Here is a 23,914-nt window from a genome sequence, read left to right as displayed (position 1 = left end):
TGATTGCACACCTTGCATATTTCAATAATGAGTTGTATAGTAAGATCAGTAAAGCATAAGTTCAGATTATAGTTACTCATCATATGTTTGAACCCAATTGTTGTTTAGTTTATTTCATTTGTTGTTGTTAGGTTTGTGTTGTAATGGTCTGATGCAACCAAGAGACTAATAAGTCAAAGTGTGAAGGTGAGACAACTCATTAGAAGTGTTTTGGTACTGAAGTCCCTGTGAAACATACATACATTCTAATACACAAAAACAATAGGGACAATTTACTCTATGATGTCACTCAGTTTGTATTACAGTATAATGATCTGATGCAACTAAGGACTAATAAGTCAAGGTGTGAAGGTGAGACAACTCATTAGTGGTGTTTTGGTATTGAGGTCCCTGTGACACAGACACACAAACGTTGCATGTGTCCAATCACAACACACACACACACAACACTGACGCACAGCCATGCACTGACAAACTAAATTATGGATAAACACACATGTACTACAAAAATGCATTGAGGTAGAGTGGTCGACCCATATCTGGTATAGATCGGTCAATAAAGCGTAAATCTATTGGATCATGGAATAAGTCACAGAGCAAGTTATAAGTAGTTTGAACTTAATTGGTGTTTGGTTTGTGTTGTAATGATCTGATGCAACTAAAGAGACTAATAAGTAAAGGTGTGGTTACAAAACTCATTAGTGGTGTTTTGATTTGGTACTGGTCCCTGTGACATGTTCCAGACATACACACACAGTTCACACCTTTCACAACAGGGGACTCATTACCTCCAAACACTGCTGGATCACAGGTTAACAACAAACACTTTAGGTGTCATACAGGCAATTGACATCTCTGGACCACATCAAGATTATCCTCTCCTGCCCCCCCCTCCCCCAAACCTTCCCCTGACTCCACCTAACCCACACACACACACAGACACAGACACACACACACACACTTCACCCAACCTTTTGAACTTCTAACTGTTAGCAAACACTTTGATATTAAGTAATTAATCACTGGATTTGAAAGGTTGTTAGAAAAAGTTATAGCACTGAGTAATGAAGGCCTTTCCCATGCATAGTCTGTGAAAAACACGCACACATACACACACAGGATGTGAATGACCCGGACATCACTAAAGACAGGTTGGATTAATGAACTCAACATGTACCATGGAGTTTTGGATTGTTTCAATGTCTATGCCATGTACAGACAGTACAGCACAGTTCTTGTCTGGAAAACATTGAGTGCATAGTTTGTGTAAATAAAGTAAAAAATTGTACAGACAGACATTGCTTTATCTTTCAAGGACACCATTCAATTCCAGGGATTAGTCCTGAAAACTGGAAACAAGGATAATAAGTCACCATGCTAACTAATTCATCTCACAGAACACACACATTGTGAGTGGTAGTAAGTTGGTGAGTGTGTTTGTGTGTGCAAGTGTGCAGTTAAGTTAGAGGGACACACATGCTTGTGAAACTCAGTGCCCTTCTGCCATGATTAGACAACTCCCTGGCATTTTGCCACACAGTTCCACAGAAAATACTGACAAGGCAGACTGTTTGGACTTTGGCACTCCATCAAGGTGTTTACTTACTTGATTCCCCTTGATCGTCTTGGCTGACATGTTCACCTCGGTGATAAAAAACCTGGAGAGAGCCAGAGCCGCAGTTGTCCAGTTGGAAGGTGCGTGAGGATATTACAGTGACAAGCTTAGTTCTCTCTCACCAGGTGTTCCTCAGGTATCCTCCAGACATCCCACCATGCGTGTGCTGTTGTCAGGCCTCCTCGTCCTCCTGGCCGCGTGCTCCGGTCCAGCTCACAGTGCCATCATCACGGAGGACGACCTGCCTATTCTGTGGGCCGAGGCTGGAAGCCAGCTGTCCGACCTCCCCCAGCAGGACCACATCGTCACCATCAACCCCTGGGACTACCGACAGAGGATGACTCTCTACCGGCTCCAGTTGGCTGCCTCTGATCAGTACATGGGCTCCATGGGCCCCAACACCACGGAGGGAAACCCACTCTGGAGTCTGCCTCTGCAGCTGGGGTGGAAGCTGAGGTCAGGTAAATATGGATCGATATCATGACTGGACAAAGCTGTTCTTAGAGAGCTACTGTGGGTTTCCATCCCAGCACTAATCCAGCACACCTGAGCTCAATTATGTTTGTTGATGGTCTGAAACCCTGCAGGGGGGTATTCCAGAAAGCAGGTTATGCAACATAACCGGGTAAGTTAACCCACCAACTGATTCACAATGTTGCAGCAACCTACTGGCAATGTTGCTACAACGCTGGGTGTCAGCTGGGGACTTAACTTACCCGGGTATGTCACATGACCTGCTTTCTGGAATACCCCCCAGATCTCTGGTTGGACAGGCTTCATCTATGTATCATGAGATGTGCTTAAGGAGGACAGGCTTGATCTACGTATCAGGAGATGTGCTTAAGGAGGACAGGCTTGATCTACGTATCAGGAGATGTGCTTAAGGAGGACAGGCTTGATCTACGTATCAGGAGATGTGCTTAAGGAGGACAGGAGGAGAGATGCTGCCTGCTAGTCCCATAGAGAGTTGGCCTTCCGCACCTCCTCCATCTCCCTGCTCCATTTTTACCCTCCTCACAGACAATGCCTATTTATCTATATATGAAATATACATGTACTTGTAAGCCAGAAATGGTTGGTGTGGGTTATTTCTAGAATTAAAATGGGGTCTTGAACTGGTGGTTCTGGCCTTTCAGTATGCATGTGTGTGTTGGCAGGTCGTCTGTTGGACCCCACGAGTGCTACAACGTGTGGCCAGGAGAGTGACTCTATGTGCATCTCTGGCCAGAGCTGGTGGGCCTGTGAGTAGACTGAGCGGCGCCCTCTGCTGGGGAGTTTAAGGGGTGGCTGGCAGGGAACTGAAACTGAGGTTTACTTCTGACAGCTAATGCAAAAGAATGGTTTACATGTCTTTCTGTATCATCTGTCTGTCTTGCTTACTGTTTACTATATACATCCCTGTCTTTCCTACCTCCCCTATCACTTATCCACCCTCCAGGTGTGAACTACTACCTCTCTGTGATTCCCTTCTTGGCGGCGGTTCAGAAGGGTGTGATTGGAGATGGTCAGCTCCAGGTCCAGATCCAAACACCCAGTGATGCAGTTCAGGACTACTGCACCTCCTACACTGACTGCTCAACCAAGTTCCCTGACCTCATGGCCAAGTGGGAGGCCTTTTACCAGGTAACAAGCCATGATCATGACTTCAACCCAGACTTCAATCCAGACCCATTGATCCAGACTACCTCATGACTTCGCCCTTACCCTCAGGTTAATAGCATGTCAAAACACAGCATACCATGTTGGAGGGGATTGATTTGAATAGATGTCCTGCATTTGCAAAGAGATATGTTGTGCTTCTCCACACTCTTATATGCTATGTGTGTTGCAGGGTATAAAGGAACTGAGCATTGCTGACATCACTGACTTGGAGAAGAAAGACCAGATCCTGGGTCTGATGTGGGCCGCTCAGCAGTTATCACTACAGACTGCTTCTAGCACCTGCCAGGAGAAGTGAGCAGCACCGAGCAAAACACCACCACCAAAGATCATGCATGACATATTGCCTTTCAGCATCTTCAGACACAACACCAATCCCCTCTCAGCATCTTCATACACACTGCCAATAAAGTGACAAAGCTCTCTCTCTCTCTCTCCCCCTCCCCCTCTCCCCCTCTCTTTCTTTCTCTCTCTCCCCCTCCCCCCCCCCCCCCCCCTCTCTCTCTCTCTCTCTCTCTGTCCTCTCTCTCTCCCTCTGTCCTCTCTACAGGCTGAAACATTACTCTTACCCAGAGAAAGCCTTTGCTGAGAGCTGGCTCAGCTCAGCCGATTTTGTAGCAGCCACTCACTTCCAGTCCACAGTGAAGCGTTCCGTGGTGTTCATGACGCCACTGCCCAGCCGCGTGCTGAGGGAAGGGGACCAAGCGCCCAACATCCAGGACCTGAGTCCTGAGGAGAACCACACCCTCTCCATCTTCAGCTGGATGAGAAGCATGAACAGTGTGCTCGGTAGGTGGGCCACAACTTGTCGATCCTTCCCTCCCGTCACCTGTGACCCCACCGTCTCCTGATTGGCCCTTATGGTCACCTGGCGGGGTGCCTGGTTGATCTCTTTGGCCACCCACATGTCCATTTGATTGGCTGTTTGGATCTGTTTGACTCCTCTGTTCGCCTGACACACCCTTCTAACGCCTAATTGGTTAACTGGTTGGAACTTCAAAAACAAACTTGTTAATAGTATACAAGACAGTAAGAGGAGTAAAGCTCTCCTAACAATGTGTCTTTGTATGTGTGTGTGTATGTTGTAGGTGGGACCTTGGTGCGAATGTGGCGTAGCGCCATGTGTTCAGAGAAGGCCAGAGAGCAGGGCCAGACTTTGCTCCAGGACCTCACCCTCAACCCGTCGTTTGCCCTCACCTCCATCTTTTCCATCCTATCAGAGATGTCCACCAACTGCTGAACTTCCCAATCCAATCACTCTCACACACACACACACATTAAAACCAACTGCAACATACAGCATTAAGTATTTGCTCTCAGAAACATATAAACACATTAAGTATGTGGGCAGGTCAAACATACATCCAGAAAGAAAGTGTGGTATTAAAGAAAATAAAGATTTTCACAAGCAAGACCTTGTATGATGAAACCTATTTTATTTTCTATGTAGAGGCCTGGTAAGGTTTTTCAAAGGATTTACATAAGTAATAGGTGAAGCAATAGTTCTTGATAGTTTGGTAGACCTTAATTAGTAGTATGTCTGTTAGGTTTGTTTTGGTATCCTTGTTGTTTGGTTGGTAGGTAATAATCTGATGCAATGAATGATCTATTGCAACTAAAGAGACTAATAAGCCAAGGTGTGAAGGTGAGAAAACTCATCAGTAGTGTTTGGGGACTCAGGCTCCTGACAAACACAAACATAAGACAAAAACAAAAACAGAAGACATCATTTATGATGTCACTCAGTTTGTATTATAATGATCTGATGCAACCAAAGACTAATAAGTCAAGGTGTGAAGGTGAGACAACTCATTAGTGGTGTTTTGGTACAGAGATCTCTGGGACACACACAGTAGAATGTGTCTGGTCAATCAAGACCTGCCATTGCAGCATGATTAATGATGACATCACCCTTGGCTCTGTCAACCTTGTTTTATTCAAAGAGTTGCCTTGTTTATTACAGCCAATAAGCCAACAGTTACAGACAAACAATATGGACCATGAATTAACTTCACATATACACTACAGTTTCCTGTTACCAGGGTTTCCACTTCCTGTGTGTCCTCTTCTATAATCACTATAACTAGAGATAATTTGTCTGTCTGCCTGCCTACCTGTTGGCTAACATTCCAACTTTCTGAACACTGACATCACTTCCTGTCTGGAACCTCAATCTTTGATCTTCTAAGACACCAAAAACAGCTGAGCATGACATTGCCAGAGAAAAATAGAGCTCTCTCACTATGGCCTGGTGGGCTCTGATATCCTAACTGCATGGCCAGAATACACAAGCTTTTACACAAAGGAACCACTGGCACATCACAGAGAAGAAAAAAATAAAGATATTACTGAGCTCAGTCTAATACTTAAAAACTACATTAAATGTGTACGGTTCAAAGTTATAGTAAATAACACGCAATGAAGATGATTGTTTTTAGCCTTCAAAAAGGAATGCAAGTAAACAATAAATACAAACAATGTGCTTTTTTTCCATATAGACATATTTACATAAGTCTTTGGCTTATGATTAAACATTTGCTACAAAACTAAAACATGGTGAGCAAGCTGTCGCCAGTGCATGATAAAAACATGATCAGAAGCCACGGTCACATGGGAGCACCTCCATCCATGGCCAGTGCATTTCTTTTTTTCGTTCACATTTCGACTGACTTCTATAGATATAGATATAAACTTGTCTGTTGACAATGCTGCAAATATAGAAAACAAAAACAAACAAAAAAATACAAAATAACAGTATAGCATGCAACACCTTGGCAGTAGTGTCAGTCTTACAAATGTCTGCACAAGAACAGATGTGAATCTGCGGAACAGGAAGCAGACTGAGGCAGGCTGCTGCTGCTGCTGCTGTGGCACTGAACACAGAGAAGTACAATGGAGAACATCACACATACTCTCTTCAAACCCTCTTCTTCATCTTCATCGTCAGCGTCTTACTCCCTTCCTCCTCCTCCTGGTTTTGTCAGTATATATCCTTTCATCCTTTCATCTTGGTGGGGGTCCTGGCCTCCTGGGCTCAGTGGCGCCCCCTGGTTAGGACGTCTCCATGAACTCCAGGGCCAGGTCATAACAGAAGCGGTACTGCTCCTGTTGGCAAGACGATAAGAAGCCATTGGTACGACAGTCCTAACTGTATGAGGATCTACACTCTGGACACTACACCCAAACTCACTATACCAATTGCTTGTATACGTCACATGCAGTAAATCAAATATACATCACTCAAAAGTAAATCAAGACATAGGTTCAAACTTTAACTTGACCTGTGACCTAATTAGTTGTTAGATTGTTAAGTTTGTTTTGTTGTTGTTTGGTTTGAGTTTGAATGATCTGATGCAACTCAAGGTTAATAAGTCAAGGTGTGAAGGTGAGACAACTCATTAGTGGTGTTTTGTCCTGAGGTCCCTGGGACACACACACACAAATACACATGAACACATCAAACAACAAAAGAACATCATGTTGCATGGCTTGCAATGTAATCTGAGGCAACACCAGACCTAAGGTGAGCCATCTCATGAGCACAACCCACACACACCTGTTCACACCTTAGAACAATGGGACTCATTAACTCCATCCACTGCTGAATGTCACTGGTTAACCATTAACACCTTTAAGTGTTGACATCATCTCTGAACCACAGCAAGACAGCCCTGCTACAGGGCTCCAGCCCCCCACCCCCCTTTGCCTCTTCAGGTGTCAGTCAATGCCCTGAAGACTCCCCCCCCCCCTTCCCCCAACACACACAACAACAACAAAACACTTATAGTACCAAACTACAGCCTCACATCCAGTAATCATTTGATATCACATTGAAAGATTGATCGAGATCACAGGCCTTTCCCATGTATAATGTCTGGGTGGATAACACACGCATGCATACGCCCACACAGTCCCTCACCGGGGTGTCCACCATGTTGGGTTTGCTGTTTCTCAGGCTCTTCACAGCATGGAACACGTCCACCACATTCTGACGCTTGATCATCTCACACACGATGCTGGCAGCACAGAACATACCACTACGACCGCCTCCGTTCCTGCACACACACACAACCAAAAGTCAAAAAGAACCTGGACAAGTGCATGCAATATAAAATAGAGGAATGGTGTGTATGTGTGTGTCCATTTGAAGGTGGGTGTTTAAGTGTGTATCCAGGCGTGTGTAAGTGTGTGCCACTCACAGGCAGTGTATGATGGTGCGGCCCTCTCCCTCCTCACACTCCTGTTGCCACTTGTCCACCTGCAGGATGAGTTTGAGGAAGGAGCGTTTGGACCCGGGCACCTCCCTATGTCCGGCCCAGCCCAGGTACTGGAACTGACGCACCATAAGGTAACCCTCCTGAGGCTGCAACCACAACAACAACAACAGAAATGACGTCAGCATCATCAATGTCAACGACAGAAACAACAGCACAGTCCTACATGTCAAGCAACAACAAAAGTGGCCTTGCACCAAATCATGTCTACCATGTCGGCATCAACATCCAGTTCATGTGACATCACTTCCTTACCCGGGTCAAGTTACATATCCTGAAGAGGCGACTGATGACATCACAGTCCATGGAGCAGGACATGCACTCCACCTGGACGGGCCCGTAGCGCAGCATGCCCTCCTCAGGCCAGTACTGGGGACAGCCCTGCACACACACACAGATACATGCGTTAGCCACAATAGCTGTCCTACACTGGCTTTATGGTAGTCTATGAGTTGTACCAGTCAGGTGAAGTCCAGGGGCCAGTCTCACCTGTGCCAGGTCGATCTCATTGAGCATCACCAGTGATGTGCACCCGTAGTCATACACCAGACGCCAGAAGTCCTTTACGGTGTTGGGCAATGGATGCTGGGTAACGATGAACGCAGCTGGCTGCCTGTAGCTCTGCCACACAGAACAGGAAGAACAAACATGCATCACCTGACATCACTTCCTGCATCAATGTACAAAGGATTAGAGGATGAGATCGACCAATCATAATGGAGGATGTGTGAACAAGGGGCCATGCAGAATGTGTGAGGGGCTTCAACCACATTAGCATGCTGCAGCTTTAGCCACCTGCGCTAGGTCAACGATGCCATCTGACAAAACACTTAAGCCATGAAACAAATCCAGTATCATAGAAGAAGAAGCAATATTGATTGAGAAGTGAGAAATTCAGAAATTACCTGGTATTCTTCTGACGGCTTGGTTAGAAAAAGTCCAAGAGTTTGTAAAGTGTACGAGAAAGTGGTTGTAACATTAAAGAACTGCACTACGTGTCTGTTTGGCTGTTTTAGTTTAGGGGTCTCATTCCCTTTCTCTACAATGCAACAATCTTTGTTTTTAAATCCTTCCAGAAATCCCTGATCTGACATGAGTAGACTGGTGGCAGCTGTCTGGGGAAGGATCGGCTGTCACCTGGCCAGTCATGCAGTATCAGAAAGGCAGGATGGATGCAGTTCAAAACCATTCAAACAGGTACAGACCCAGTCTGGTTTCATAGGGGTCCAGTCCCAGAGCCGGCCCTACTAGAATTTATACTTAGTCTCGTCTAGTGTGCCCGGTTTGATGTCAAATTTGTGGTGCTTTAGGTAGCAGAGTTTGGATGGCTGAACTCGGTCTGAACCTGGAGACTGTCTGGTCCTGGTTGATCCTGACTGTCTGTTCCAGCAGACCATGGGGCTCAGGGATACCCAAATTGAGATCCATTCAAATAGGTTTACCAGAGCCATATGAAAGAGAACTGACACTAACACCAAATATGAATTATGAAAAAAGGATGACCTCCAGTGAGATTCAAATCGGAGCTATTTTACAAGCTTTGATGACATCACTAGTCACACAGCCAGAGAAGAAGGTCGAAACAGGGCTGACGGTGTATAGATCCCACTGTGACACAACAGTGTCCGGCAGGAGATCAGAAACAGAAATATACACACCTGGATTTGTCTCTAGCTTTCTCTTTCTACCATACAGACAGACAGCATCCATTGATTGCGTACAGCTGAGTGTGTTTGTGTATGTGTGTGTGTGTGTATGTAGTCATGTAAAATACACAATGTGAGAATCTGCATGAGTGTCTGAGAGCATGTATGTGCAGGTAAAGAATTGGCATGCAGTGTGTGTGTGTGTGTGTGTGTGTTTGTTTATGTGTGTTTATGTGTATGCGTATGGAGTAGTGTGCCTATGTGTGCGCGTGTGTGGACACCTACATCCATGAGGGCAGCGTTGATGTAGTTGGAGCTCTCCCCGTCGATGGTGATGAGGAAGGGCAGGCAGCGGTCAGGGGGCAGGGTGTCCATAAAGCGGTTCTTGTCGTGGTTCCTGGGGAGCAGTGCGATGCTGCAGTCCTCCGGCTGCGGCTGCGGGGTGACGGAGTTCAGGGTCTGGAGGATAGCAGGGAGAGGAGAGTCAGGGAGGAGCCAGGCCTTGTCTGGCCCCAGGGCCTAACCCTGGGAATCTTAAACTACCCCGTTGTGACTCCAAAACTACCCGTGGTCATCCCAACTCCCAGTTTTACCATGCACACATGTACTATCCCTTCTAACCCTAAATTACCCCAGGCAACCCACAATAACCTCTGACAACCTCACAATACCCCGGACAACCCCATGCAACCACTGTTTCCTGTAACAAAACCGCACTAGTCCAACCCAATGGTAACCATAACCATAAACTCCAAATTCCTTAACTTCCCCAAAATACCCAAACTGCCCCACACTACTCCAAACTACCTCACAACCATGTGTTGACAGCATCATGGCCTGTCCAGTCAAGAGAGGAGGACATTGGACGGTGTGTCTCCATGGTGACGGGGTGGAAGGCGGGCGTACCTGGAACTCGTCTTTGAGGTGGGAGGAGTTGCTCTGGGTGTCTATGCGGATCATGTCATAGTACGCAGCTTTGAACTCGCAGGCCGGGATGGCCGTCTCCCCACAGAGACACGCCTCCAGGATGGCGTCGTGGATGAAGATGTACTGCTCCTGAGGCCACAACACACATGAAACACACAAGGTTTACAACAGGACCAAGGAGGGCTTGGTTTTGTATGTAGTTGCATGCAAAAGCATGCAAAGCCTAAATTGCTGCATGCACACACGCTCGCACACACACACACACACACACACACATTCTGAAGCTGATGGTAGATGGCTCTCATGTTAGTTGGTGAAGTGTGTGTACGTGCGTGTGGTGTTGGAATACAAGTGTGTATTTGGTGAACGGAGTGTGTGTTAAGTGAAAGTGAGTGTGTGTGTGTGTGCTGGTTGAGGAGAGCTGGGGATGGTGGGATGGCCTATAGTAGTCACCTCTGTCTGTACCATGTTGATGCGTCGGGAGCGCAGGGCTTTGACACAGTTATAGATGTCCACCACGCCCTCTCTCTCCGCCATGTCCAGCATGATGTCAATCACGATGTAACATCCTGTTCGTCCAGCTCCAGCGCTGAGCAGGAAAAGAGAGAAAGAGAGAGTTACACAGCTATAATATGCATTACATACTGAAATGAATATAGCCAGCCCAGTAGAATAGCAGACAGACAGGCAGAAAGACAGACAGGCAGAAAGACAGACAGGCAGGCAGGTATCATGTCCCCCACCTGCAGTGGACCACGATGGGCCCTGCGCTGGGAGGGTTGGAGATCTTGACCCTGCGGATGAAGGACAGCAGGCCGGTGGCGTGATATGGAACTCCGTGGTCAGGCCAGCCGGTGAAGTGGAACTGCTTCACCTCCCGAAGCTCGTTAAAACCTCTCTGGTAAATCAAAGGCCAAAATATTCATAGATTCAATCAAGAAAATCCCTGGATATTTGTCGCCTCACAGCTGTGCTGTTTATGTGATGTGTTCAGCCCACAGGAAGTGGAATATCGGACAGGCCGGCAGGCACTCACCCGCTCCAGAGTGAAGGTCCTCACAACGTACTCGGCCAGAGGTTCCACCTCCACAAAGGTGACCTTGAAGTCGCCATACACCTCGGCATCATCGGGCCAGTACTTATAGCACTTCACCTGGACAGGAGAGGAAAGGCATACACACACTTGATTAGTTCTAAACACGTGCACGCATAAACACACACACACACAGTGTTGTGTTAATGGGGTTAGGGAAAAGACTTGGAATTGAACCTACCCGCCCCACCTCCACCAGATTGGTCACCATGACGATACAGGCAGACTGCTCCTGCCAGACCATCCTCCAGAAGTCATACACGGTCTCATGGACCGGACCTAGATCACACACACCAGGCAGTGCACAGAGTTACAGAGCAGTCCGACACAGACGCTACACAGAAGACCAACACGGGACACAGGGGCCGTGTGGGATGGCCCGGGCTCCACCAAGACTGATGGAGTTAAAGCAACACAGCACTGCTAGATCCAGCTGGCCTGAGCTGCACGGCTCACATTCAGGACAGGCCAAAACGCTCCCCATTCCTAACTAGAACATGGGTGAAGGGTCTCACCTTGCGTAGCGATGTAGTGGCTGGGCCGTTGATAACCCTGAAAGATGCAGGGAGAACACAGTGAGACATGTGGGAGGGAGAAGGCAACACACAGCATCATACCCCAGCCACGTCCTACTGGAGAGGGACATGGAAACACTGGACGACTGCCCTGGACTAACACAGAACCAGGACATATATAGTACCATCCCAGGACATATACAATACCAGCCCAGGACATATATAGTACCATCCCAGGACATATATAGTACCATCCCAGGACATATATAGTACCATCCCAGGACATATATAGTACCATCCCAGGACATAGAGTGTCAGCCGTTCAGCAAAAGCCCACAACACATAGATACTGTGGGTCCAGCCAGACAGAGATCCATACAGTGTCATTCCAGCACATGGCTTTGCATCATTTTGTTAGGTTGGTGACAAGTCATGACAGCTGAGTCAATAGCACACCTCCGGGATGTAAGAGGCCAGACTAATGCTGCTGTGTTACGACAGAAGGGTGCAGAGGCTGGGACTAGGGTTAGGGCTGGGGTGAGACAGGGGATAAGGCTAGGAGTAGGGCTAGGGGTGAGGCTGGGAGTAGAGCAGGGGCTGAAGCTGGGACCAGGGCTGGGGTCGGGGCTGACTGAGGCCTGGGCTAGGTTATGGGCTGTGCCTGCTTAGGCCTGTTTGGGCGAGAGGACTGGAGCTAAACTTGGGTCTGGGACAGTGTTGAACATGTCACCACTATGCTAGAGAATGTGCAGGGTTTGGGACTGGTAGATTGGCTAGGGGGCTAACACACGTTGAACACTTCTGTAAAAATACAAAAGTTATGCAACACTTCCCCCTGTTGGAGATGTTTTAGTATTGCACTGTGGTGGTTTGTCTGGACTTAAAGATATTGAGGTATAGTTATGGATAGGGGATAGATCTGGAGGGCTGGGGGGTCTGGATCTGGAGGACTGGGCTGGGGGGATTGGAACTGGGGGGCTAGGGTGGGGTGGGAGGGTTGGGCTGTAGACAGGCTTGAAAGGATTGGAAGGGGGTCGGGGCTGGAGCTAGCACCAACCCTGGAGGACAGCCTGGATTTGAGGCGGGGGCTGAGAAGTAGTTGAATATGGGTTGTGGCTGAGCCTGGGGCTGAGGTTGGGCTGAGACCAGATTGTGGCTGAGCCTTGGGCTGAGGTTGGGCTGAGACCAGATTGTGGCTGAGCCTTGGGCTGAGGTTGGGTTGAGACCAGATTGTGGCTGAGCCTTGGGCTGAGGTTGGGTTGAGACCAGATTGTGGCTGAGCCTTGGGCTGAGGTTGGGTTGAGACCAGATTGAGGCTGAGCCTTGGGCTGAGGTTGGGTTGAGACCAGATTGAGGCTGAGCCTTGGGCTGAGGTTGGGCTGAGACCAGATTGTGGCTGAGCCTTGGGCTGAGGTTGGGTTGAGACCAGATTGAGGCTGGGGCCGGGGATGAGGACAGGCCATGGGAACACAGACATGAGAGCAGTGTGTGGAGGTCAAAGCATGAAGGAGCTGAAGAGACAAGATGGCAGGAACATCTCAGCCCACCAGGATCTCCATGCAGACGGGAGAGAAAAGCAGAGGCCAGCAGCAGCGCGCGGGGGGAGAAGAGGGGAAGGAGAGGGGGGGGAGGAGGAGGAGAGGGGAAAGGGGGGGAGGGGGGGGCGAGGGGCGGAGGTATCTACAGTGATACTTACATCCCTGTACAGCCAAATCTACAGCCCAACCACAGGCAGAGTGAAAGAAAGCACAACAGATGTCAGTGAGTAACGAGCACTTGGACTGGAGGAGGGGTAAAAGCTGTATTGTATAGAGAAGACAAAGGCATGCGTAGAAGGCCTGCACACATACGAGAGAAGGAGTGGTGTGTCTCACACGCTGGCCAAGGGAGGAGGGGACGGAGGCCCCACTTACGTCTATGTAGTTGGCGTTGATGTAATCAGACGATGGATCATCCTCCATCGCTTGCAGGATCACTCTAGAATGATCGTCTAGTGTACAATCACACACACACACACATTAGAGGGCATGCTAGCTGGTGTGATAGTATGTTAACATAGCTAAATACACTAACGAATCAATAGCTGAGAGTCTGTTTTATAGTGCACTTTAACATCCTAAATTATTATAAACACGTGTATTATAAGTCATCTAACTAAATAATTGAGTAGCAAGTACACTACCTAAATAATACATGTTCATGATTGTTTTGTTTTCTCTCAAAAGCCACAGCACTCACATTTGTGTGTTGCTGACACGTTCCACATGGAAGCCTGGTTGCCATGGAGGTTCTGCTGCGTGACTTACGTGCAATAATGTTTCCATGGAGGTTCTGTGTGACTTACATGCAATGATGTTGCCATAGCGGTTCTTGGTTCTGTTCTGTTCTTTCTTAGCAACGTCCCAAGAGGCGGACTGGCCCTCAAAAAAACTCTGAGGAGAGAGCAGTCACTGCTATCAGACGGGGCCGTGACAGGGTTCATCTTTGAGGTGACGTTCTGTGTGTGCTTGTCTGTAAGTGCGTATGCTTATGTTCTCATATGTGTACATACATGAGTGTATGTGGACATGTGTGCACACATACGTGTGTGTATGTGTGCATGCGTGTGTATGTGGGTGCAAGTGTGTTGGTGTCCACGTGTGAGTGTGTGTGTGTGTGTGCGTGTGTGTGTAGGTAGGCGCCCCCACCTCGTACTCCTCCTTGAAGCCGTAGCTGTCGGAGGTCTTCATCAGGTTGATGTGCTGCAGCAGGTCGGCCACACGGATGGCTGGGTGGAGCTGCCCTGTCTGGTAGGGGGACTCGGTGCCCTCGCAGTGGTACCGGGGGACGTCCAGCAGGCGACTGGACTCTGCTGACACGGACGCCGTGTGGTTCTCATCTGAGACAGGGAACAACAGCGGGAGGGGTGGAACAGTCAGAGGAGTCTCTCTCTTTCTCATATCCTTTTTTTTAATGCTCGTGAGGCACACACACACACACACACACACAAGTAGGCGCACACAAACACACACAGCTTTGTCAGCAGATCCATGACAGTTTTGTACCGGTGTGGCTTCAACACACACACACACACACACTCATACAACCACACTTACCAGTGATGGGCACTTTACACCAAAGGTAGCAGGAAGAGAAAGAGGACAGACAGGTTCAGAGTGAGTATCGACCAGAGTCTATCCTCTCGGTCACACAGAGCCTACACACGGAAGGTGCTGGAACATGACTGAGAACAGAACTCAAGGCATGGGACATGACTCGACACATGTCCAATGACTCGACACATGAGACATGACTAGACACATGGAACATGACTAAGGATGTGAGGGATGAAAGGTGGTGCTTTACAACAATCATCAAGGGAGCACTTCACAGTGGCTTTGGCTAAACAGGGAAGACACGCACACACTGAAGACACTCTTCTATGGTAACTAACACACAGTGTGAGGTATGTGGGGAAGTAAGTTGTTCTATCCTGAATGCACACAAACTAGAGTAACCCTGCCCCCTGGTGGACATGCTGTGGCATTGCACTGTGATGCTCTCTCATGACTAATACACAAATCCCCAAGACTGATACCAAAACCGACAGTTTTGTTCATTCAACAAAATGAAAGTCTTGTTAATCTACACGCTAACATGTCGTCCTCCTCTGCAAACTCCTACTGGTTAGCGCTGCTGTGACATGATTGGCTGAGACAGAGCGTGGCTTCCCCCTTCACTTGCGATTAGGAGAGTGGAGAGAGCAGCGAGCTAAAATAAGCTGTTTTCACAGCCCAGCCTACAGCCTCGGGGCACGTTTTAATTCGCCGTCAGACTGAAGCTCTCGTCTGGACATGAAGACCCCAGCAGGGGGGTGGGGGCACTGTTCCTGGAGTTTACTCTACTCTACTGTGGCCTCGACTGTGGCCTCGACTGCGGCCTCGACTGCGGCCTCGACTGCGGCCTCGACTGCGGCCTCGACTGCGGCCTCGACTGCGATCTATCTACTCAAATCTATGGTTTTGTACTATGATGTATATTTGGTGCATGGAGGCGTCACCATGACCATCACACAGGAAGCACAGGGGTCTGTGAGTGGGGGGAGGTGGGGGCAGGCGAGGGAGATGGGGACACATGAGGGCAACAGTAGCCCCGGCCTCACCTAGCACAGCCGTGGGAACCAGGGGGTCGTTAGGCACTGGAGAGAGAAACATGTTAAGGATCCTTCTTGAACTTTTCTAGAAGCACCGTCAGATCACTGCTGTGGCACTAGTTGAATATCTATGCCTCGGAAATATACAGTAAAAGAAACATAGTAAGAAAGACACAAAGAGTCTATACTCACATCTGTTGGTGAAGTTGTGAGAGTCCATGAAGGTGACGGACATGGGGTCTTCAGTGTGCAGCGTGGTCTGGTCAGCGTAGCTGCGGTCCATGGCGTTCACCATGTGAGTCATCTCCTGCCTGGTCGTCCCAATGGCGTCCTTACGCTTCTTTGCCAGTTTTCTGGAAGGGGTCCATACAGGAATTGGTTAGGGATCACGCAGGAAGTTGTCACAGAGAGGGAGTCACAAACAAACAGGGAACAGAGAGAGGAGAGAAAACGATGCCGGACGGAGGAGGAGAGGAACAGGTCATCTCCACGACAACAGAGCTTTCGGGTCGGCATTCTTGCATCCAAGGCTCTGAGATATAGAGCAAGCCCTGATAGGTGGGAGGCGGGGGGTGGGAGGGGTCCCCCAGATGCTTGTCAGGGTTGTGGTTCCACAGCAGCACTGGGTTTAGGGAGGGGGGGAGAGGGCTGCAGGCCCAGATGAAGCAAGGCAGCCATGCAGCTGTCTGTCCCAGGCTGAGTAGGGGGGAGGTCACTGAGATACAGCATGCTGTCCACTTCTCCAGATCCCTGGCTGGAGCTACGTACACAGATCTCACTCACAGGCTGTCTGACTGGTCCTGGGCTGAAGTCTGGTCTAAAGACTGGAGGAGTGCTGAGGTCTAGTGTTGGACTGGGGGAGTGAGAGGAGAGGGGAATGCAGATGGATTGATACTGCAGGGACAGACCAGTTGTGTCAAAAACAATTGGGCAGGGATATAGAGGGCAATAGGTAGGTAGGGCTGGGATATAGAGGTCTAGAGGTAGGGCTGAGATATAGAGGGCTAGAGGTAGGGCTGAGATATAGAGGTCTAGAGGTAGGGCTGGGATATAGAGGTCTAGAGGTAGGGCTGGGATATAGAGGTCTAGAGGTAGGGCTGGGATATAGAGGTCTAGAGGTAGGGCTGGGATATAGAGGTCTAGAGGTAGGGCTGGGATATAGAGGTCTAGAGGTAGGGCTGGGATATAGAGGTCTAGAGGTAGGGCTGGGATATAGAGGGCTAGAGGTAGGGCTGGGATATAGAGGTCTAGAGGTAGGGCTGGGATATAGAGGTCTAGAGGTAGGGCTGGGATATAGAGGGCGAGAGGTAGGGCTGGGATATAGAGGTCTAGAGGTAGGGCTGGGATATAGAGGTCTAGAGGTAGGTGGGGCTGGGAGATAGAGGGCTAGAGGTAATAATAATAATAATAATAATAAATTACATTTATAATGCACTCAATATGTAGACAATATCTGAGTGCTGCAAAGAATTTCGTACTAAAAATAAAACGTTTATTAATTAACATAAAAAAGAAGATCTAAGTCAATAAATAATTAAAAGCAAAACCTAAGTAGGTAGGGTTGAGCACCAGAGGGCATACCAGAAGGGTTAAAGGATAACAGCAGGCCTTGGCAGATTCAGAACCCAACAGGGTAGGAGACAGGAAACACTGGCTACTTTACTACCAAAGAAGAAGACCTTCACCACATCACCAGGAAGCCATGTGCACCCAACACAGATCGACCAATAGGAAAGAGCCTGAGAGAGAGAGCCCGTACTGAGCACGTGCAGTAGAGGTTTACCCTACCCAGTGGTCCAGTGGATGGGATGAATGATCACATGACATGTAGGACACACCACATGCACACACCCACACACAAACACACACCCCCACACACACACAGAGGGTACAAAACACAGGTGCAGCATTCTTTTTTCAAATAACACCGCTTTGGTCATCCAGACTTTGCAGGGTTTGGAGGCATGTTGGAAGTTGGTCAATGAGGATGGAATTGCCTGAGCAAAATGTGTTTTCACTTGAAAAAAGGATACTGCATCTTTAAAACACTAAGAGACTACCCGATGACAGACTCCTTGTGTGTTTGTTTGTTTAATTTCTTTGTTATTGTTTGTGTTTACTTACAGGTAATAAGAGTAAGAATAGTAGCTCCTCCTGGTTGGGCCAATCAGGAAGCAGGATAAAGAAATGATTATGAATATGCAGATTGGGAATCAGTCCCATTCAACAAAAAGCAGAATAAAGTAGCAAGACAACAAAAATCTGTGTGTTGGACCTTCTGCAGCTGGTGTGTGTGTCATGCATTATGCTAAGGCCGGGACTCATGCAGTTGTGTTGGATTCAGTGTCATTGAACGTGTCAAGAAGATTAATCTAGATACAGACATGCAGGTCATTCAACCTTAGATTCTTCAGGATTTAGAAAATCGATCAGTTGATATGACATGCTTTAGAATAGTCTTGTCTGATTGGACGGACTGTTTGGCAACATGGACACATCCTAGTCAATCATGATTCGCTTTTAAGAACTTATGTTTCAAAAAGGAAATTAGTCCATCGTTTTACGTCTACACACAGTTGCCAATCTGAAAACCAGGCACCTTTATACCTACAACAATAACGTCATGTACCACCATTTTAAAGATGCAGTATCTTCGAGGTTCAGTTCTGGATGGGGAACACTGATTGGTTGTTCTCTTAGTGTGGTCAGCACTGATTGGTTCTGCCCTAAAGTTAATGGGATGAATCTGGCTGCATGGGTATTGATTGATCTCCATGGTAACTAGCACTTGTAAAACTTGCAAAACCTTCATACATGGAATGACCCTTGACCTTCACACATGATATATGACCTTTGAACTCGAACCATGGTATGATCTTTATGACCTGTCAGGAAAACAAAGTGACCTGTCAGAGATGTTGAGGAAGCATACTTGGTCCACCGACAGGCACAGCAGCTAACCCCCCCCCCCCCTCCCACACACACACACACACAAGTGTACGCCCGCACGCACACACACACACACACACAATCATATAGATATGAGCTACATTTCTTCCACTGAGGGCCATCATCACATTGGATAATAGCTTGGTGTTCATCAATACACAACAACACACACACAGCTTTTATAGGTGTGACCAACAGGAGTTCTGTGTGTAGAGCTCATATACATTAAGACATGAAGTAGACAGTGAGATAACATACTGTAGATGTACATGAAACCTTAGTTCACATGTTTGACATGTGTACCGTGTGATAGAGCACTATGACAGGCCGGATGTCTGAGTGTCAGCTGTAAAGAGAGAGAGACGGAGATCAAAAGAAAGAGAGGGAAGAGAACGAAAGGAAAGAGGGAGGATGTGTGTCAGCTATGTCCTGTGTGTGAAATTAGAAGCTCCTAATTGGGATGCTGGATGGAGACGGAGCAGAGAGAGAAAGAGGGAGAGACAGAGAGAGCGTGTGGAAGAGTGAGAGAGAGAGAGAGAGAGAGAGAGAGAGAGAGAGAGTGCCTCTGATAAAGACTCATTTCTACTCTGTCTGGCAGGACCACGACGAGGGCTGGTTGTCACCCTGAGCACGTCACCCTGCACACAACTGACCCTCTCTCTTCACTCTGTCTATCTCCTCTCTCTCTGTCCATCGCCTCTCTCTCTCTCCCTCTCTATCTATCTCCTCTCTCTGTCTATCTCCTCTCCATCTCCCTTTTTTCATTCTCAACCTCTTTCTCTCCTGTCCTTCTTTCTCACTCTCCATCCCTTATCTTCCTTCTGGCTTAGAGCTGCTCTACTCAATCACAAAGAGCACACGAAGGAGGATGATGGGGGGGGGGGGGGTAGGGGTAGGTGGGATAGGAGGGAGGAAAGGGGATGGGGGAGAGGAGGTAGGATGGGGGAGAAAAGGGGAGGGGGAGAGGTATGATGGGGAAGGTAGATGGGGAGGGGAAAAGTGACTTGGCTAAGATTGGGGAATGGGGAGGGAGGGGAGGGGCCTTGGGGTGAAAAGGGAGATGAAAGAAAAACGGCTCCTTAGTTGACCCTGATTGTCCCTGATTAGTCTTGATTAGCCCTGATTGGCTGAACATGAAAGCAGGCGTGATATGGCCATTAACATTCTAGAACACTTTGCCATCAGTGACCCACATCTGGAGTTTCACCTCAACCTGACCCAACCTCAGCCTCACACAATCTCATGCAACACACGTTAATGAACAAATTAAAAACAACATCATATAACATAATACTGTATAACATATAACCTCAAAACACTGACATTCATATTGTCTTTCAATTTCTAAATGAGATCAAAGCTAAACCTGTGGTTTGATGAAATACTAGTGTGTCCACAGGATGGCGCTGTGAGCCATGTAAAGCAAAAGAACGAGCCACAGAGTGGGAGAGAGCGAGAGCGAGCGAGGGACAAAGAGACAGAGTGGTTCTGACAGCATCAGGAGAAAGAGTAGACTTCAGAGCCGACAGCCACACCAGGTCCCTCTGCTATGAACTACTCTCTACTTGACTCTGCTTCCTATAACACACCAACTGACTAATAGATTTCAGTGTGTGTGTGTGTGTGTGAGCCTAGTACACCAGACAGACAAGAAGTAGTTAAGAATCACCTCTTCTTGACCAGCAGGATGGCTACGAGCACCAGCAGGATGAAGACGAGCACGCCAGCGCTGATCCCAGCGATCTTCACCACGCGGTCCGTCTGCTTGGCCGGGTCTGGGACCACCTCCGGCTCCTCGGTCGCACCTGAACAAAACATCCCTACAGCGTTACTACCACATCTACAGGATTACTACCACATCTACAGTATTACTACCATATCTACAGCGTTACTACCACATCTACAGAGTTACTACCACATCTACAGTATTACTACCACATCTACAGCATTACTACCACATCTACAGAGTTACTACCACATCTACAGCATTACTACCACATCGACAGCGTTACTACCACATCTACAGAGTTACTACCACATCTACAGTGTTACTACCACATCTACAGAGTTACTACCACATCTACAGTGTTACTACCACATCTACAGCATTACTACCACATCTACAGTATTACTACCACATCTACAGCATTACTACCACATCTACAGCATTACTACCACATCTAGAGAGTTACTACCACATCTACAGCATTACTACCACATCTACAGCATTACTACCACATCTAGAGAGTTACTACCACATCTACAGCATTACTACCACATCTACAGCATTACTACCACATCTACAGCGTTACTACCACATCTACAGCATTACTACCACATCTAGAGAGTTACTACCACATCTACAGCATTACTACCACATCTACAGCATTACTACCACATCTACAGCGTTACTACCACATCTACAGAGTTACCACCACATCTACAGCATTACTACCACATCCCTACAGCGTTACTACCACATATATACACTGTTACCATGACATATATACAAAATGAATACAACGTCAATATAACGTTACTATGCACAATATCTATACAACATTGTAATGCAGCTTTACTTCTTCTGTTTTCGAATGTGTTACGCGATGCTGCGTGCTTTGGAATTAAGACACTGAGTGTCACACCCGACTCACAACATGTCATCACACGAATCCCCTTAAAGGAGCTTCTACCATAGAGGGGGATGAAGATGAATAGAAACAAATAATGGCGATTTGGAATTCAGATGCCACAGCGGGGACAGTTTTGAGCAGTTTTAAAAGATTTCTCTGTTCTCTCTCTGAGTCTTGATGATTCAGCATGTCAAAAACAGTTTAGAAATTAGAACAACGTTTCAAAAACAACATTTATTTCTGATGCTGCTTAAACTGCCAGTGCTCTCATGTGTCAACGCAGCTCTACAGAGACAGAACTGAAAGCTTTATAGATGTCGCTAATATCTTAAAAGCCCCAGAGTGCTGTAGTATACCAGGAGATTCAGTGTCTGCTACAATAATCCAGGTCGTAAAACAAAACTCTTACTGAGTAAATCCTAATCTCACATCATTCAGACAAACGATCTTCCTGGTAAAGCAGAGGTAAGTGACCAGGGCGACCCTCGCTCCTGCTCCTCTCTCTCTCCGCACGAGGGCCAACTGAATTGTCCTCTCTGATCACCTCTATTGGCAGCCTGGCTCCATTTCTTTCAATGTTGTCCCTAACTGTACCACAGGTGTGGATGTGTCTCTGAGCCGCCACGGCACCGGGACACTCGGCTCTTCTGCTGCTGTCCACCCCCATGTCCTGACCTGGTTAAGCCTGCCGTGACCCCTGCCGTGACCCCTGCCGTGACCCCTCCACAGCTCCCACAGCCCTCCCAGCAGGGCGACGGTCACAAGCAGATCATTGTTGTGAGAGCCGGATATGGCTTCCGAAGCTTTGCCATTATGGGATATACAGTAGAGCTAGGGGCCATTGTTTGATATTATGGGATATACAGTTGAGCCAGGAGCCGTTGTTTGATATTATGGGATATACACAAGGGTTGTGAGCCATTGTATGACATTAGGAGATACACTGTAGGGTGAGGAGCTATTGTTTGACATGATGGGGTTAGAACCTATGATCTAGGTCACATCTTCACTCTGGCCAGGATTGGGGACTAGCTTGGAGTCAAATATGTCTCTCTGTAAGAATAGCATGGCATTCAGGATCCTCGCTCGCAGAAGTGCACTGTAATCCCCTCACCCTTATCTCCATCCCCCTCCAGGGCAGAGGTCAGGCTGTACAATAGCACCCCCCCCACCCCCACCCCTGCCTCCCAACCTCCCTCCAGCCAGCTCTAAAAGCTCTCAGGAACCTGGCTGGTTCCTAAGTGGTCCTCCCCACACTCCAACTATCAACCCAAATCTTGCTGAACAGAGACTGAGAAGTGCTCTACAGCTGGAAGACAAGCAGAGCTGAACAAAGAGAGGTGGGCAGGGGGGCGGAAGGACAGACAGTCTGTCTGGCACAGCTCTATAGACAGACAGGAAGGGCCAGCCAAACCATTAGGTCAAGAACTAGGTCATTAGACATATGTGTTGGATTAGAATGGAAGGGTTTTAAGATATAACTACTGTTTATAGGTTCACCGTGATTCTAAAACTAGCTAGCTGAAGTTCCAGACATGATTCCATGGGTGGAGTTAATTGGCAAGGTTCGAAAGCTAGTGCTAAGGTTCAAGAGTTTTAGGTAATGTTTTAGAGCTAGCACAGTGAGGGCAGGGGAGACTAAGAGAGACCAGGGTAGTCCAGGAGAGCCCAGGGTAGTCCAGGAGAGACCAGGGTAGTCCAGGAGAGACCAGGGTAGATAAAACAAGCAACAGACCAGGCCTGCTCTACTAGGATGGATGGTGACACCAGTTTAAAGGTTATTAATCAATCCTGCTGTCTGGTGTTGGGACACAGCTCAGACATAATCCCTGTGTTGCCTCCAGAATACTTATGTTTCTGTCACTGCTTATAAGATAAATTCATGACAGAAGACTAGGAGGATGTGTAATGGAATTGGATTACAACCATTTGGATGATAAAATCCCCTGCTTCAAATGAAAATCTATTTCCCTTGGTGACGACCGGACTAGCCTTATCAAACTGAGACACGGTTGCTTTGACAACCTCAGGGGCACGCAGCACTCTGATGACATGAGCACAGGAAACGCACGACGACAGCAGGCCCTAAACACAAACAAACGCTCAACTAAACCCCTCAGTATGGACTTTATTTAGCTTGGCTAGTTGGTTTTTAGATTGCAGGGTATTCATGTGTGATCAGATGTCCAACAGTTTTGGAGGGAAACTGGGTAGGTGTGGAGGTGGGGGGTGACCTGTCTAAACAAACCGCTGAAGTCAGTAACATGCACACATCACCTTTATACAGTTTTTCAGATGCTCATTAGAAACTCAGACTATATTTTTTTTTTATGATGACGTAGTAGTGAGTCTGCTCTAACCAACATGCCAACCTGTCCATCCCCACTTCCTGCTTCCTGGCCATGTGACCAGCACACACAAACATGGGGAGACAGTTTGGGCCAGAGCAGCTTCTCTGGTTTGGGAGAGCT

At 47.7% G+C, this 23,914-nt stretch overlaps 2 protein-coding genes across 2 annotated transcripts in view; one reads left to right on the top strand and one right to left on the bottom strand.

The window, feature by feature from the left end:
- Positions 1-1,574: 1,574 nt before the first annotated feature.
- On the top strand, positions 1,575-4,689 carry leg1.1 (liver-enriched gene 1, tandem duplicate 1). Its single transcript, XM_047021806.1, has 6 exons — positions 1,575-2,076; positions 2,773-2,856; positions 3,054-3,238; positions 3,447-3,568; positions 3,825-4,063; positions 4,363-4,689. The coding sequence occupies exons 1-6, from the start codon at positions 1,773-1,775 to the stop codon at positions 4,512-4,514; spliced, it is 1,086 nt and encodes a 361-aa protein (XP_046877762.1). The 5' UTR covers positions 1,575-1,772; the 3' UTR covers positions 4,515-4,689.
- A 503-nt stretch (positions 4,690-5,192) lies between these two features.
- Positions 5,193-23,914, bottom strand: part of ptprk (protein tyrosine phosphatase receptor type K) — a 73,510-nt gene continuing 54,788 nt past the window's right edge. Inside the window, 20 exon segments of the mRNA XM_047022319.1 lie at positions 5,193-6,379; positions 7,194-7,329; positions 7,474-7,637; positions 7,804-7,929; positions 8,038-8,169; positions 9,480-9,653; positions 10,101-10,250; positions 10,575-10,710; positions 10,865-11,019; positions 11,158-11,274; positions 11,396-11,493; positions 11,730-11,766; positions 13,426-13,443; positions 13,643-13,719; positions 14,074-14,161; positions 14,417-14,607; positions 15,871-15,906; positions 16,054-16,214; positions 17,986-18,015; positions 20,480-20,615. Coding sequence (XP_046878275.1) covers positions 6,326-6,379; positions 7,194-7,329; positions 7,474-7,637; positions 7,804-7,929; positions 8,038-8,169; positions 9,480-9,653; positions 10,101-10,250; positions 10,575-10,710; positions 10,865-11,019; positions 11,158-11,274; positions 11,396-11,493; positions 11,730-11,766; positions 13,426-13,443; positions 13,643-13,719; positions 14,074-14,161; positions 14,417-14,607; positions 15,871-15,906; positions 16,054-16,214; positions 17,986-18,015; positions 20,480-20,615 — 2,216 coding nt within the window. The 3' untranslated portion in view covers positions 5,193-6,325.

This window comes from Hypomesus transpacificus, chromosome 6 (assembly GCF_021917145.1).
Source record: "Hypomesus transpacificus isolate Combined female chromosome 6, fHypTra1, whole genome shotgun sequence".
Taxonomy (NCBI): domain Eukaryota; kingdom Metazoa; phylum Chordata; class Actinopteri; order Osmeriformes; family Osmeridae; genus Hypomesus; species Hypomesus transpacificus.
The sequence above is the reverse complement of the archived record's forward strand: the minus strand, read 5'-3'. Positions and strand labels throughout refer to the sequence as shown.